The sequence below is a fragment of the Megalops cyprinoides genome, chromosome 15 (assembly GCF_013368585.1).
Source record: "Megalops cyprinoides isolate fMegCyp1 chromosome 15, fMegCyp1.pri, whole genome shotgun sequence".
NCBI classification, from domain to species: Eukaryota; Metazoa; Chordata; class Actinopteri; order Elopiformes; family Megalopidae; genus Megalops; species Megalops cyprinoides.
Window position 1 is genome coordinate 6360001 of NC_050597.1, and position 13345 is coordinate 6373345.

A 13345-nucleotide genomic window follows, 5' to 3' on the forward strand; every position below is an offset into this window, starting at 1 on the left:
AGCCTGGAGTCAGAGCTCTGTCTGAGCTCACGCTCTGAGGTTGCGGAGGAAGCAGGAGAGGTGCGTGAAAGAGCCTGTGACCTCCCCCACACTCCCTTGGAAGTCTGAGGGCCGGTTTCCTGATGGGGGGGGGTCACAATGCCCCGTCAAACCCGGTGAAGCAGGACTGCGACCTGAGCGCCTAGGGCGAAGAGCACTAACAGAAGAACACTCCTTCACTTTTGCACCATCACTTGAACACACACAGACACACACACACACACACACACCCACGTGCGTGCTCATATGTACACACACACACGCCGTGGAAAAGTGCCACTTCACACCTTGATAATCTGGCATTCCGTTGCCTCTCGTCAAATAGGGTGCCTTATCTCCAAAGTGTCCCCATACATTAGAAATAGTATCTCCAGTCGTCTCTATGTCAGTTGATTGTCTCCAGGAGGGGCCGCGTTTGCTCAGTGGTATTACGCATTCCTTGAGTATTAATCACCTGAATGTGGTTTGCTGATAACTGCCCTGGGTGTTGGGCACAGGGGGTGGCACTGCCGACTGACTGTCCCCTCCAGCTGGGTGCGGCACAGGCGCAGACTGTGTCCAGGAGGTCAGAGCAACGTGACGAAAATGGCTCCGCTGTCCCTGTATACGGCCGTCTGTCTGCCTGTCTCTGGCCTGCCAGCTTAAATAAACGCTCACCACAAGGCACGCTGTGGTAAACCTGTGGTTTCCTGGAGAGATCAGTAATATAACTGAAGCGTTGTAAGCTTACGCGCTCCACTCACACACGCACACACAGAACACACACCTACTCGCACAAAAACTCACTCTCTCTGATACACGTATGCAGACGCACGCAAAAATTCCTGCTTTATGTGATAGACATACGCAAAGACGGACACACAAACACACTGAAATGCACATTCACTCTATCTTTCTCTCTCTCTCACACACACACACACACACACACACACACACACACGCACACACACACACACACACAGAGTTATACAGTTAGGCACATTCATCCAGGATTTCCTGTAAGAGATGGGTGGAGCTCCACATAGTTGCAAAAGGCGAAAGGCTGTCCAAAGTGCATGTTGTCTGATGCAAGACACTCCAGCCTCCCTGCCCCCCTGACCCACCCTCCCTGTCCTGGTGCAGCCCTGGGAGGGTAGAGAGGAAGCCTGGAACTGAACAGGGCCGTGGTGGGCCTCACTCTGCCCTCACATTGCCAGATTGTTTCCCGGTAGTGTGCTAACACAGTGCCCTTGTCACTGAGGTAGACACTGAGGAATGCATCAGGAATGAAGATTGCCTGTTAAATTGCCTGTGTAAATTTTGGGTTTCTTAGCAAACGAAAGATTGTTTATTCAGGTGATGGCCAATAGAGAAAATGATACAGTCTGTGGCAAAGATGACAAACAGTGGTGGCAAAGACTTGTTGTTTGGACTCAATCAGTGCAGAGAGAGCTGGATACTGTTCCCTTTTTCTCTTCTCAAATCTCAGAGAGTGTTTCTGTGGGAGGCAGGGTGCGCACCCAAAGCCACAGCCGGTGGAACGGTTACCATGAGACTGGCAAAATGTGTTTATTTCTTAAAAAAAAAGAGGAAGGCCATGTTTCCTAGAATACCATACTGATAAATGGCGTAATGATTTTTTTTTTTTTTTGCCTTCATTTATTTTCTTGTGGGTTTACTCTTTATCCCATCCTTATGGACTGATGTTAGAATGAAAAATGTCTTATTTATTCTAGTTTCACTATTTCACTATTTATTGACAAAACAGGGTTGGTTTTTGTCTCTTTTCCTGCAGTATATGCCGTTTATCGTTAATTTGACTGATATGTAGTTCAAAGACAAAGATGTAATTACGTAGATAATTGTAAAAAATGAAACTGTATGGTATATGAATAGAATGGCAATACTTTTATAAGACATTTTAATAATACAGATTACACATAATCCACCTTGTTCATTACAAATGCAATATGACCTATTGTGCAAATGTCCTGAAATATGGCTGTGTTTTAGTATGCTGTACTGTTGTCTGCAGGCAGAAATAAATGAAAAAAACTGACAGAGAGTTCGTTCCTGGCCAGCGCTGGTCATGTTGAGACACTCCATTCGGCTAGGCCAGAATAGCTCTTTGTTCTCGCAGCTTTAGGACAAAGAGCCAGGAGGTCAATGTCACGCCCCAGCCACGCCCCATGGGGACAGCCTCTGTGTAGATGCCATTGTTGACCAAACAACTTGTCCTCTGCATTTTTTAAAAGTCTTGCAATGGATAAATTTAGACTGGTTCTGCAATCAGACTAAAAATAAACTTGGGTTTGTTCAGCATCATCAGTAAGCCAAGGGCAGTAATCTAAGACGCACTTGTCATTGAGATGTTACTTTTGAAATGGTGAGGAATGAATTGATTCAGTTTCGTATGTGCCGGGGGCCGTGCTGTCTCAAAGCACCATGGGTAATGGTTTTGGGATCACCTCTTTAACTGCCATAAGTGACCTTTTTTCATACACTGGCATGTGCATCTGTTAGGAATTGGGTTAAAGGGGAAAGAGGCAGTAATGTATTTCTCCTCTTCAGAGGTGAGCCACACTCTGTTTTTCTCTCCATAACAGTTGTTTTCCTTCTTTCCAATGAACACCTTCTTTACGAATCGGTAATCTGTTACTCTCACTGTGGTTGCTTTTCTTTTAAATTCCTAAATGTTTCTGAAAGCACCCTGGCTTTGCTTGTGATTCTATTTGTCGGTTGACTAGAAAAATTGGATTTTACACAGTAGTGAGTCAATAGATATAATCATTCTGGGTGATGACTGTGCCTCTGACTGAGGTCTCTCTGGAGGGTGGTGTTATGTCCTCTCTCTCCCCGTTCTCTGTCTCTCTGTCAGTGTGCCCGGAGGCCCCACGCACACCGCTCTCATGACTCTGTCATGAGGACACCAGGAAGGGCTCTGCTACACAGTGTGTGTGTGTGTGTGCGTTCGTGCGCGTTTGTGTGTGTTTTTCTTTCCTGTGAGGGCTTGTGGAAAGTCCCTTGCCAGGTGAATTTCCCGACAGAGGTGCGTGCGCTGTGAGAGGTTCAGTTGTATTGTCAGGACCAGGGAGGAATCTGTGCCTCTTTCCTGTCGAGTTTGGTTTTTTTTTTTTTCGCGCCGCCTTAGTGCAGTATCCCCGCCAGAAAGCAAGCCGTCATATTCATAACTCCAGGCCTTCCTTTCCCGATTACTCATTAACCGGCTTAAATTACTTTCACTTTTTATTTTTCTTTGAGTTCCATTTTAACATTCTCACTCCACAAGCAGATAAGTAGATAATCGTCGCTATAGCAGCGCGCTGCAGTAGTAAGTAGATGTAATAGCAGATATAATGGCGGGCTGTAATAGTAAGCAGATATAATGGCAGACCTAATGGCATGTTGGAGGCCCTTGAGGTGATGTGTCGCAGTCGGAGCGTGCCTGATCAGTGAAAGGAAAGGACGAGGGGAGGGAATGAACGTGCCTGGTGCGAGCGTGTTTTCTCCGGCGGCGGCGGCGGCGCTGCTCCGAGCGGCGGGGTCCGTGACAGCGTGTAATTACGTCTCCACCTGTCAGCCGGCGCGGTCGGCCTCCGCCACCGCCTCGTCTCTTAATTAACACAGCTGGTTTGATTCGCGCCAGGAGTAATGGCGGCCCCCCCATCCCCCCAAATCCCCCCGACCAGACACACACACACACACACACACACACACCACGCTGGCTCCAGACGGTGGGCACCCCTGGTTAGAGGGCGACCACTGCGTGCTAGAAATCCAGGCAGGCCCAGGCAGCTGGGGACAGTGGCCGAAAAGAGAGGAGCACCAAAGTGAGACCCATATTGGTGTGCTGCACTGTGCTGCCATGACCTCCACAAGGGGCCTCGAAGTCGGCAGCCGGTCTTCCAAGGATTTCGGATTGTTATTATTTGGGCTTACACGAAGGGAAGCCCACCCCCCTGCACCCCTCTCCCCCTCAGCCGGGGGTTAGAGATAACAGCCCCTCTTTCTATTATCAACGCTGCAGCTTCCTCTTTCCTGTGCTGCGCATCGAAGGCGAGATGTCTGTCCAAATGTCACCCCCACCCACCCCCGCTGCGAGGAACCTGTGTTTACTAAACCCGCAGGATGCGGCCAACCCCACCCATTTCCTGCGTTTAAATCTGCCGTCTATTAATAACTCGAGCTTTATTTCGCGTTTCTGGCTGGGTGCTGTACTTTGATTGAGGTGCGTTTTAGAGTCGCGTGGGAGGCGTATGTCAGATTTAGGAGCGTAACCCTGTTTACGCACGCGTTCCTGTTTCTGTGTTGTCTACCCTTAAAATACGATTTACGACAGCTTTTGATGGTGGAAATGGTCACCATGCATGATCGTGGCACTTCAGAAGTATAAAAATTACTGCCGACTGCCCACATCAAAGACAGACTTCCACATAGAGAAAACACAAACCTACACTTTCAGACATGTGCAGGGATGTGTTTGTGAAGACCACTGGTGTTGTTACCTTGACATAAAAATGGTTGGTTTTTCCAGAGGGCTCATGCTTTTGTGTTTCGAAAGAGATGCCCTGAGGTAAAGTCTGGTTGAGCAGCCCTGTCTGTGTCAGTTCAACCTTGTCTCTAAATCATGCCTAAAATCAATAGTGGCCAGTCTGAAACAGTAGCCACATTGTTACCACAGTGCAAAAGTATGTCTGAATATGACCGGGCATGAAACTAAATACATTACACACTCAGTTGTGGAGAGACGGTGTATCATCTGCGCTCAGCTCTGCTTCAGACACTAAAACCAGTCAAGGCTGACCTGGTGGAAGCGTAGATATGTGTTTAAGCTTTGTGTTTAAGTGAAAGTTAAAGGGATGAACAACCTTAAAGGCGGTGTGAAATGGCTGTCTGGGAAAAGACCAGCGTGTTTGTGTAACGGTAAGACCAGATGCCGGGAGAGTCCAGAAGCCCCCCAGAAGCGGAGGGAGAGAACAGGGGCTCCATTGTCCGGCGCTCCCCGGCCTTGCTGAGACTGGAGAAGCTCCCTCTATATGGTAATGTTTGTGCTGCTTGGAATATCATGTGACACTCCCAGAGGCGGGGCTTAGGGCCTGGGAGGGGCGTGGCCCGCCGAGCTGGGTCCTTCCCTGGCAGACATAGGGAGTGGATACAGAAACGACCAGCGCTGTGTGGACCACATGTTAGAAGTCTAGGAGGGGATCCATCCCTGTGCTTAGTGCCTCTGTAGATTAAGAGCCGCCTTGACTCCGTCGGTTTGGTTCCAGTGTGACCTCTGTCTAGCACATGCTTAACTCAGTTGCATTCAGCAGGGAGCGCTTAATGCCGAGTGCAAGCGGGAAACGGAAAACTGTTTTAAGTTTTCAGTTGATCTCCATCACTCTGGCAGGTGCCCTTTATGATGCCCTGTAGGTTGCAGCTAATGACAGCTAATTCATGGCTATGCTGCTGTACTCCACTGCTGTGTCACAATCACAGGCATCCCAGAATCCCCTGCAGCTCCGTCCCCAGTAGCCCCCGAGGGCGACATTATGAAATTCCCCTAAAAAAGCCAGGTCTCCTTAGTGATGGCCTTTGAGGGAGCCAGACAAAAGCTCCTCTGTGTCAGCATTGCCCTGGACTGCGTTAGCCAGGTGATGCTGAGGATTGAACCAGGTCGTTACCCGGACAGCTTTATCCAGGTGTGACTGAGGATTGGCGATTGCAGGTTGGTGCTGCTCGTCGCCGCGGGCCATGTTTACGGCCTCCGCAGTGGGGCGAGAAGGCGTGATGTGGGACAGCCCGTCCTGAGCGAGAACGCACATTCGTTGACCTGGCCTGAGGGCAACGTTTCCTCTAGCAGCAGTTTCTGCTCCTGGGAGGCGGAGCATTGCGTGGGGTTTTGTAATTGACAGGCCAATCAGATGCCAGCTCAGCAGTTTTCACAGGACAGGGCCAGTCCCTTGTGTCTGTCAGTGCTCTTTTTTTGACAGATATGGGTATTCTAATGTGTTCATGGCAGCATTGGTGTGTTTTTATCTGTTGTGGCAGAAAAAAGAGAAGGCACTCTGAGAGGAAACAAAATAATGTGTCTCAGAGTTTTGTTGTCAATCAGTCAATCTCTCGTGTCTGTATGACCTGAAATGAACAGGGGGGAATGTTTTCATTCCAGAGTACATCAGAGAACAATGGTCACCAGAGTTTACATGAGGAATAAGCAATAACAGGAATATTTGGAATGATCAAAACACCCAACCCCCCCAATGGGTTCGTGCTTCAGGAAAGTGGGAGGGGGGCAATTCAAGCACCCACCCACTGTAAACAGGAACAGTCCTGGCTTCTCCCTCCTGGTGTTTTGGTGGAGAACATTTAAATTCAGAGGCAAAGACGTGTACACGCAAGACCAAACGTTCCACTACACTGACTTCACCGCTGTGGTGCATGAAGGGCTTTTCTTGCCCCTGCGTGTTCAAAGCTTTTCAGTCATGGTCCTTCCTCTGCACATTGCTGAGAAATGAAAGTAAATGCTGTTCTCTCTCCCCCCTTCCCCCTTCAGATGAGCGTGAGGCCGTACAGAAGAAGACCTTCACCAAATGGGTGAACTCCCACCTGGCCCGAGTGTCCTGCAGGATCACAGACCTGTACATGGACCTGCGTGATGGACGCATGCTCATCAAGCTGCTGGAGGTGCTGTCTGGCGAGAGATTGGTGAGTCTGACTTCAGCTCCGCCCACAACCCCGCCTACAACCAGTCCACCCTGCCCCCTCTATGACCTCACAAATAGATCACTGCCAGGGCCCCAAGGTTGTTGAAAGTCCTCAGAAAATCTTCATTTTCGAAAAATGGTAAAATGATGGTGAAATAACCCAAACCTAAAATGAAAATACCCAAATAATAAGAAATTACCCATAAATATAAAAAACCTGAATAATATAAAACTACCTAATGGAAAAAAGACAAATGAAAGAGAAGCTGAATTACCCTTTCTGCTTTGGTGTGAAACCAGGGCATTTGTGTCTTGTTTCCCTCGTTTCTACATCTCTGCTGAAGGCCACTTGATAAAATGCGCAGACCGAGAACGAGTGAACAGCATGATCATTTAATCTGAAAAGCAGTTTAAAATGTCCCACTCATTCACATGATAGATTAAATACAGTGAATGCGGGAGATGAGAGGTGCAGGATGTGTTTTAACGGCATGACTCCATGCCCTGAATCCTCTGGGAAGGCAGGCTGCCTGCTTTTGCTCTTGGGTCCTGGTGAATGAGTAACTCTGTCTCAGCACAGTGTCTGCTGACTGGCCTATGAGACTGCAAGGGCATCTTCGGGGTTGTGTTACCTGAATCCTGTTGTGTAGTGCAGGAAACCTCAACATGCAGGCACATGTGTACACACACACACACACACACACACACACACACGTACACAGTCCCACACAGTCACACACATACCGAGAAGCACACACACACAGAAGTACATACACCCAGAATCTTTATGTTTTTCTGTGTACTTTGAAGTATAATGGCTACATCATAGCTGGGTACATACTGAGTCTGTTTGATTTTTGAAATTATTCAAGCCTGTAGCCCTCAAAGTCCTTGCACAGTCGGTGCAGTTTGCTTGATGACTGCGTATGTGTTGATTCTTATTGTATGAGCAAATGGTTCATGCTCTGTGGGCGCAAGAGTATCACAGCTGCCTGTGGTGATTTACTGAAAAACATAGAGGTTAAAAGTACAAACTCTTTCAAGGTCAAACCACCACAGTGAAAATGTGCCTAACCTCAATCCAGCATGAAACTAAGCAGTGTGCAGTGGTACAAACCAACATGCAGACTCGGCAGTCAGATGAATTGCTAAGTGATGCTCCTTAGGTAAAATGAAAGGGATCTTTCCACAGATGTGCAAACTTCGTGCCCCGAGGTATAATGTAAGCTGCTTTGACCAAATTCACTGCAAGTTAGGGCCAAAAGAGAGGTAAACCCTTAATATCACAGAATGAGTGGTGTGACATCACAGAAGGACACATGCAACATACAGGGTGATGTGATGTCACAGGGAAAAGTCTATGACATTCAAGAGGAAAATGTGAAGACATCACAGAGGGAGGTGTCTTCAGTAGGTTCATGATAGCTGCATGAATGTCTCCTGTGGTGGTTTAAGGCTGCCAAGGCAATGATTACCAGTCTCAAGATAAGGCCACGCTATTGTTTGATTTTTAGTTTCACTAATTTGTCCAAACTTGCTTCACAGGGAATGTAAATAAAAGAGCAGATTGGCAAACTGCAGCGCATATCTGTGGCCTACTAGAATGACGCCATATACTATTGCTCCAGACCATGACCTTTGGTTGGCAGGCTCTCCCTGCTTGGCTATTTGTGTTGTAAAGGAGTGAATCACCCACTTCACAAAGCAGTGACTTGCAAACGATTCCTTTTCAAAGGAGTCAAAGCCTCAGAAAAAATTGACTCAGATTTTGGGGGGTTTTGATGAACAATTTCCCTGACTTAATGGAAACCCCCCTCCCCATTCCTAGAAAGTGCTGCCCTCTGACGAACGTGTGTAGACAGTCTTGGAATCGAACCTGCAATTAAAGGCAGATTACTGTCTGTGCCACTTTCAGTTTGCCTTCTCCTCCTTGTGACTCCCAGTTGAACGTGCCAAGACTGGGGCCTCGTGTGATTGGCTCACGGGGCAAGTGTGAGAACGATATGACCACAAGTTCAACTCACTGTGAATGTCCTTATAATGACTCCTCAGAAAACGTGGAAACAAGCCATGGCTTTCAGAGGACTGCTTGTGGCTGGTTAAAGGAAGATCACCCAGCATGCTTTGCTGAGTGGGGGGTAGAGGGAGGACGGTGGACAGATTTCGACAGAAAACCTGAAAACAGAACCATGCTAAAAGTCAGCTTCTTCGCTCTCAGTGTCTTCGCTGGCCTGCCCGATCAGTCTCAGGGATAGTTTTAGAGCTGTCTTTGTGTGATGAATTAAAGGTCAAGGACAGGGCAGCAGAGTGCTCACCTGATGTTTGTTTCAGAGAGTGAAAAAGAGGTATGGCCCGGGACTGCAGCGCCACACCCTCAAGCTCTCTTAAAGCTGCAGGGCCCCGCCCTCACACTGTCCTAGTGTTGAAGGGCCCCACTTTCACTCTCTCCTAGTCCTGCAGGGCTGTGCCCTCACAGTCTTTTGGCCTTGATGTGAAGCCAGTTGGCCCTCCCTCCAAGGGGACCCTACTTGCGCATTTGCGTGGCCTAACCTGTACCTGAGGACAGCTGGACTCTCCAGCCAAAGGCCACACAGCTATCATAAATGGGTTGTCAGAGGCTGGCTCTGCTTTGGGTGACGTGTCTGACAAACTGTCACCTGCATAGGCTCTGTGGGTTTTTTTTTCCTCCAGACTGCAGCGTGAGATGAGGGTTGATCGTGCAGTGTGGTTATGGTATCGCTCGGTGTGCTCAGATGTCCCGGGAAGCAGCGCACCTGTGAGTAACGTGGCACGCTGTTCCTAACCCGAGGGAAGTGAGCTGGAGGCGCCCGCGTCTGCGTGGGAAGTGCTGACGTCATCGCTGCGTGGGCGGGAGTTCGCTGCGTGCTGGTGTGTGTGCTCGGCATCTCGATGAGCCTCTCCGGCACTGCGGCAGTGGCGTCCGTGAGAAATCTGAGGAGAGGGATTGGACGGGTCGCCACAGGAGTCCACCAATCAGAGCCCACACGGCTGCCGCTCACCAGCTCTCATTGGTCTAAGTCTCATAGCAGGCAGTCTTGTCCTACTTGTCCAAATCCTGGGTGTCTACATGATGGCAAACCCCTGCAGGCTGGCTGGTGCCCAAGGGGCCGCCCACTCCTGCTGTGGGCGTTTCGTACTCCCCCTGCGGATGTCTGGTGCCACCCCCAGTCCAAAGTCTCTCCCCGGGTGCTGTAAGCGCAGCATATCTTTATCACCCAGGTGCTTTCTCTCGCGCTCAGAGCTCACACCTGTGCAGGCACCAGCGTCCCCACATACATGGCCCAGATTACAAACCGCACTGGAATTCTCCCTCTCTGCACTTCAAATACACTGCTGTGAATTGCCCCGTCCTGGATGACTCTAAAGCTGTAACCTAAATATCTGTCTCTAAATGGGTCAGTCAGATGTGCGTCTACATTAGGAGCCTGGAGTTTTGTCATTACAGCCAACTGTGTATAATTACATACCCAGTAATTGCACGCTCTGCTCTAGTATAGTGCAGTAGTGTCCAGCTGGTCCTCTTTCCGTAACACTGACTTAACATGTATGTTGCTGCTCCTGCTGCATAATGTCACAAGAGTCCCAAGCATTCACAATGAGCTCAGTTAAATTCGAGTGGCATTATGTGCTTGACAAAGAAATGTCTGTGTTGCCAGAGTACAGGCGCATTCTCAATAATTGTCTGGAGTCGGCTGTGTCATGTCCTCCCAATGGGGCCTCTCTCTGCCTGTAATGGCACTCAGTCTCGTAAATCACTGCAATCACGTCACCACTGGCCACGCCCCAGAGGAAGCTGCCGTGAGGCTGTGTGTCGCCTCCAGACTCCAGAACAAATTTTCAGGCCAAAGAATCCAGATGCTAGCACGCTTCCCAAAGGTCCAGGTCATTTTCGCGGTTTCTTCTTGCAATAGTCACATTCCTTTCTAGTCTGCTCCGTGTCGGCTGTCACTGCGTGACTTTCTCCTTTCTGTGCAATTGCCCAATTTGCTTTCCTTGCTGACCCATTGCTTGGTGATTGGGACCCTGTCAGGGTAGAAATTCATGTGTAGCTTAGCAAAGAAACCCACAGACCAGTTCCTGAATTGAGTGGTAGCAGCCAGCAGCAGTGAGATGTAGGGGTAAGGAGTAGGGCTCGTAACCAGAAGGTTGCTGGTTCGATTCCCTGCTGTGGCACTGCAGTTATATTCTTGGGCAAGGTACTTAACCCACAGTTGCCTCAGTAAAAGTCCAGCTGTATAAATGGATAAAATTCTGACCTGCATATCTGTAAGTTGGTCTGGATAAGAGCATCTGCTAAATGACAATGACGTAATGGGAATAGTCTCTGCAGATTCTGCAGTGGAACCTCAGTGCGACAGTCATAGCCATCATAAATGAATTGGCACAGGTGCACTGGTTTGGGAGTGTAAGCACCACACGCAGGTGCTAACTCTGAGTGGTCAGCAGGCATTGTGATGTCACTAACACGGCCACGTTCCGTCCCGCCCACCAGCCCAAGCCCACCAAGGGCCGCATGCGCATCCACTGCCTGGAGAACGTGGACAAGGCCCTGCAGTTCCTCAAGGAGCAGCGCGTCCACCTGGAGAACATGGGCTCCCACGACATCGTCGACGGAAACCACCGCCTCACCCTGGGCCTCATCTGGACCATCATCCTCCGCTTCCAGGTGAGCATCTCCCATGGCCGCCTCACCGCGGTCGCAGTGCGTTGAGACAAGGAAGGCAAAGTATAATATATCTGCACAACATATCTGAAGGTGAAACAGACACTTAAAATACACATAGAATACAATAAAATACACAGACACGTATGTTTCAGTGTGGGCAATTTCAGTCTCATGACTGAAATTTAGGAAGGTTATGTAGGAGAGCCACGTAGAACAGACTTTTGATTTTCTGGTCCTCTATTTAAAAGAATGTGAGCCTTTCTACACTGCTACTGTATATTCAGAGATGCTCAAAGTGAATCTGAGCAGTAAATAAATGAGCTGTCATAGCGGAGTATTGAGGGGTGGGTTAGTGCAGTGCTCAGGACTGTGTGGGGGGGGCAACAGTGGTGGCAGCTGTAGGATTACGCTGACAGACGCCTTTGCGTGAGCTCCGGTTTCCGGTTTCACTGTGTGACAGATCCAGGACATCAGTGTGGAGACGGAGGATAACAAGGAGAAGAAGTCTGCCAAGGATGCTCTGCTGCTGTGGTGTCAGATGAAGACTGCAGGGTGAGCCAGCACCTTCCTCCCGCGGCACAGGACAGCACAGCGAACTGTGTTACAGCACTGTGTACCGCCATTACAGTACAGCACAGTGTACCTCCGTTACAGTACAGCACCTGCCTCCCGCAGCACAGGACAGCACAGCGAACTGTTACAGCACTGTGTACCGCCATTACAGTACAGCACAGTGTACCTCCGTTACAGTACAGCACAGTGTACCTCCGTTACAGTACAGCACAGTGTACCTCCGTTACAGTACAGCACCTGCCTCCCGCAGCACAGGACAGCACAGCGAACAGTGTTACAGCACTGTGTACCGCCATTACAGTACAGCACAGTGCACTCTTAGCGCACAGTGTACTGCGATTATAGTACGGCACAGTGAACCACGATTTTAGTACAGCTTGGTGTAGTCTGTTAGCAAAGTTTACCTCCATTACACAACAGCACAGTCTCCTACATTGCAGTATAGCACATGTGGGCTATTACAGAGCAACACGGCTTGGCGTTGAAATGGGCCCCGTGTTTTGTTCCCGATACAAGGTCTCTGAATCACACACCAGACTGAAACAAAATTTCAGCCCGTGTTTCTGCCGGGCTTCAGTAAAGCCTTATAAAGCCCAGGTCTTAAGCAGCAGACATGGTGTCTGGCCTGGCTGGAGGTGGGCAGCACACAGCACAATCGCCCAAATCACAGGGAGAGTTCGTGGCTGAAAACATGACCTTCATCTGCAGGGCCTGTAGCCATAAGCTACTGTATAATTACATTGCCTTTCGAAAGAGGAGACTGCAATAACTCAGCAGTAAATAAAAAGCTCTAAAACTGTGTCAGGTCATTAGGATGAAACTGGGAATATTTGTATAAAAGATGCATTGTGCCTTATTTGCCTTCGTGCCCTTGGGTGAAGGGGAAAATTACCCAGGGCTGATAAGGCTTGTGACTGTCCCTCTTGTTTATCTGGATGGTGGGAAAGCATGGGGTGGGCCATTGAAGGGGGAGTCATGGGTTCTGGGAGTCATTGCTAAACAATGAATTTAAAATCAGCTGCAGATTAGTGTGGGAGGCTGGAGTGAGTTTTAACTTTTGGAATATGTTGGCCTTTGCTCAAATGACGTGTGTTTTATTATTTTTTTACACTCCGCTTTCTGCAGGTATCCCAATGTCAACATTCACAACTTCACCACCAGCTGGCGTGATGGCATGGCCTTCAACGCCCTCATCCATAAACACAGGTATGAGACATCCGAACCACAAACAGAGGTACAGCACATCCGAACCACACAGGTACAGCACATCTGAACCACAGACATGGGTGCGACACATCTGAACCACAGTCGCAGGGTTGAGACAACTGAACCACAAACTTCTTATCCGCAAACACAGTTATGCGTATTTTTGTAGTTG

At 49.0% G+C, this 13345-nt stretch overlaps 1 protein-coding gene across 2 annotated transcripts in view; it reads left to right on the forward strand.

Annotated features, from left to right (window-relative positions):
- LOC118789968 (spectrin beta chain, non-erythrocytic 1-like) overlaps positions 1–13345 on the forward strand; it is a 105890-nt gene that overhangs the window by 56448 nt on the left and 36097 nt on the right. For both annotated transcript variants that reach the window (XM_036546740.1, XM_036546739.1), the window contains 4 exons: positions 6557–6708; positions 11221–11394; positions 11855–11946; positions 13093–13173. In XM_036546740.1, coding sequence (XP_036402633.1) covers positions 6557–6708; positions 11221–11394; positions 11855–11946; positions 13093–13173 — 499 coding nt within the window. The remainder of the gene's footprint in view (positions 1–6556; positions 6709–11220; positions 11395–11854; positions 11947–13092; positions 13174–13345) is intronic.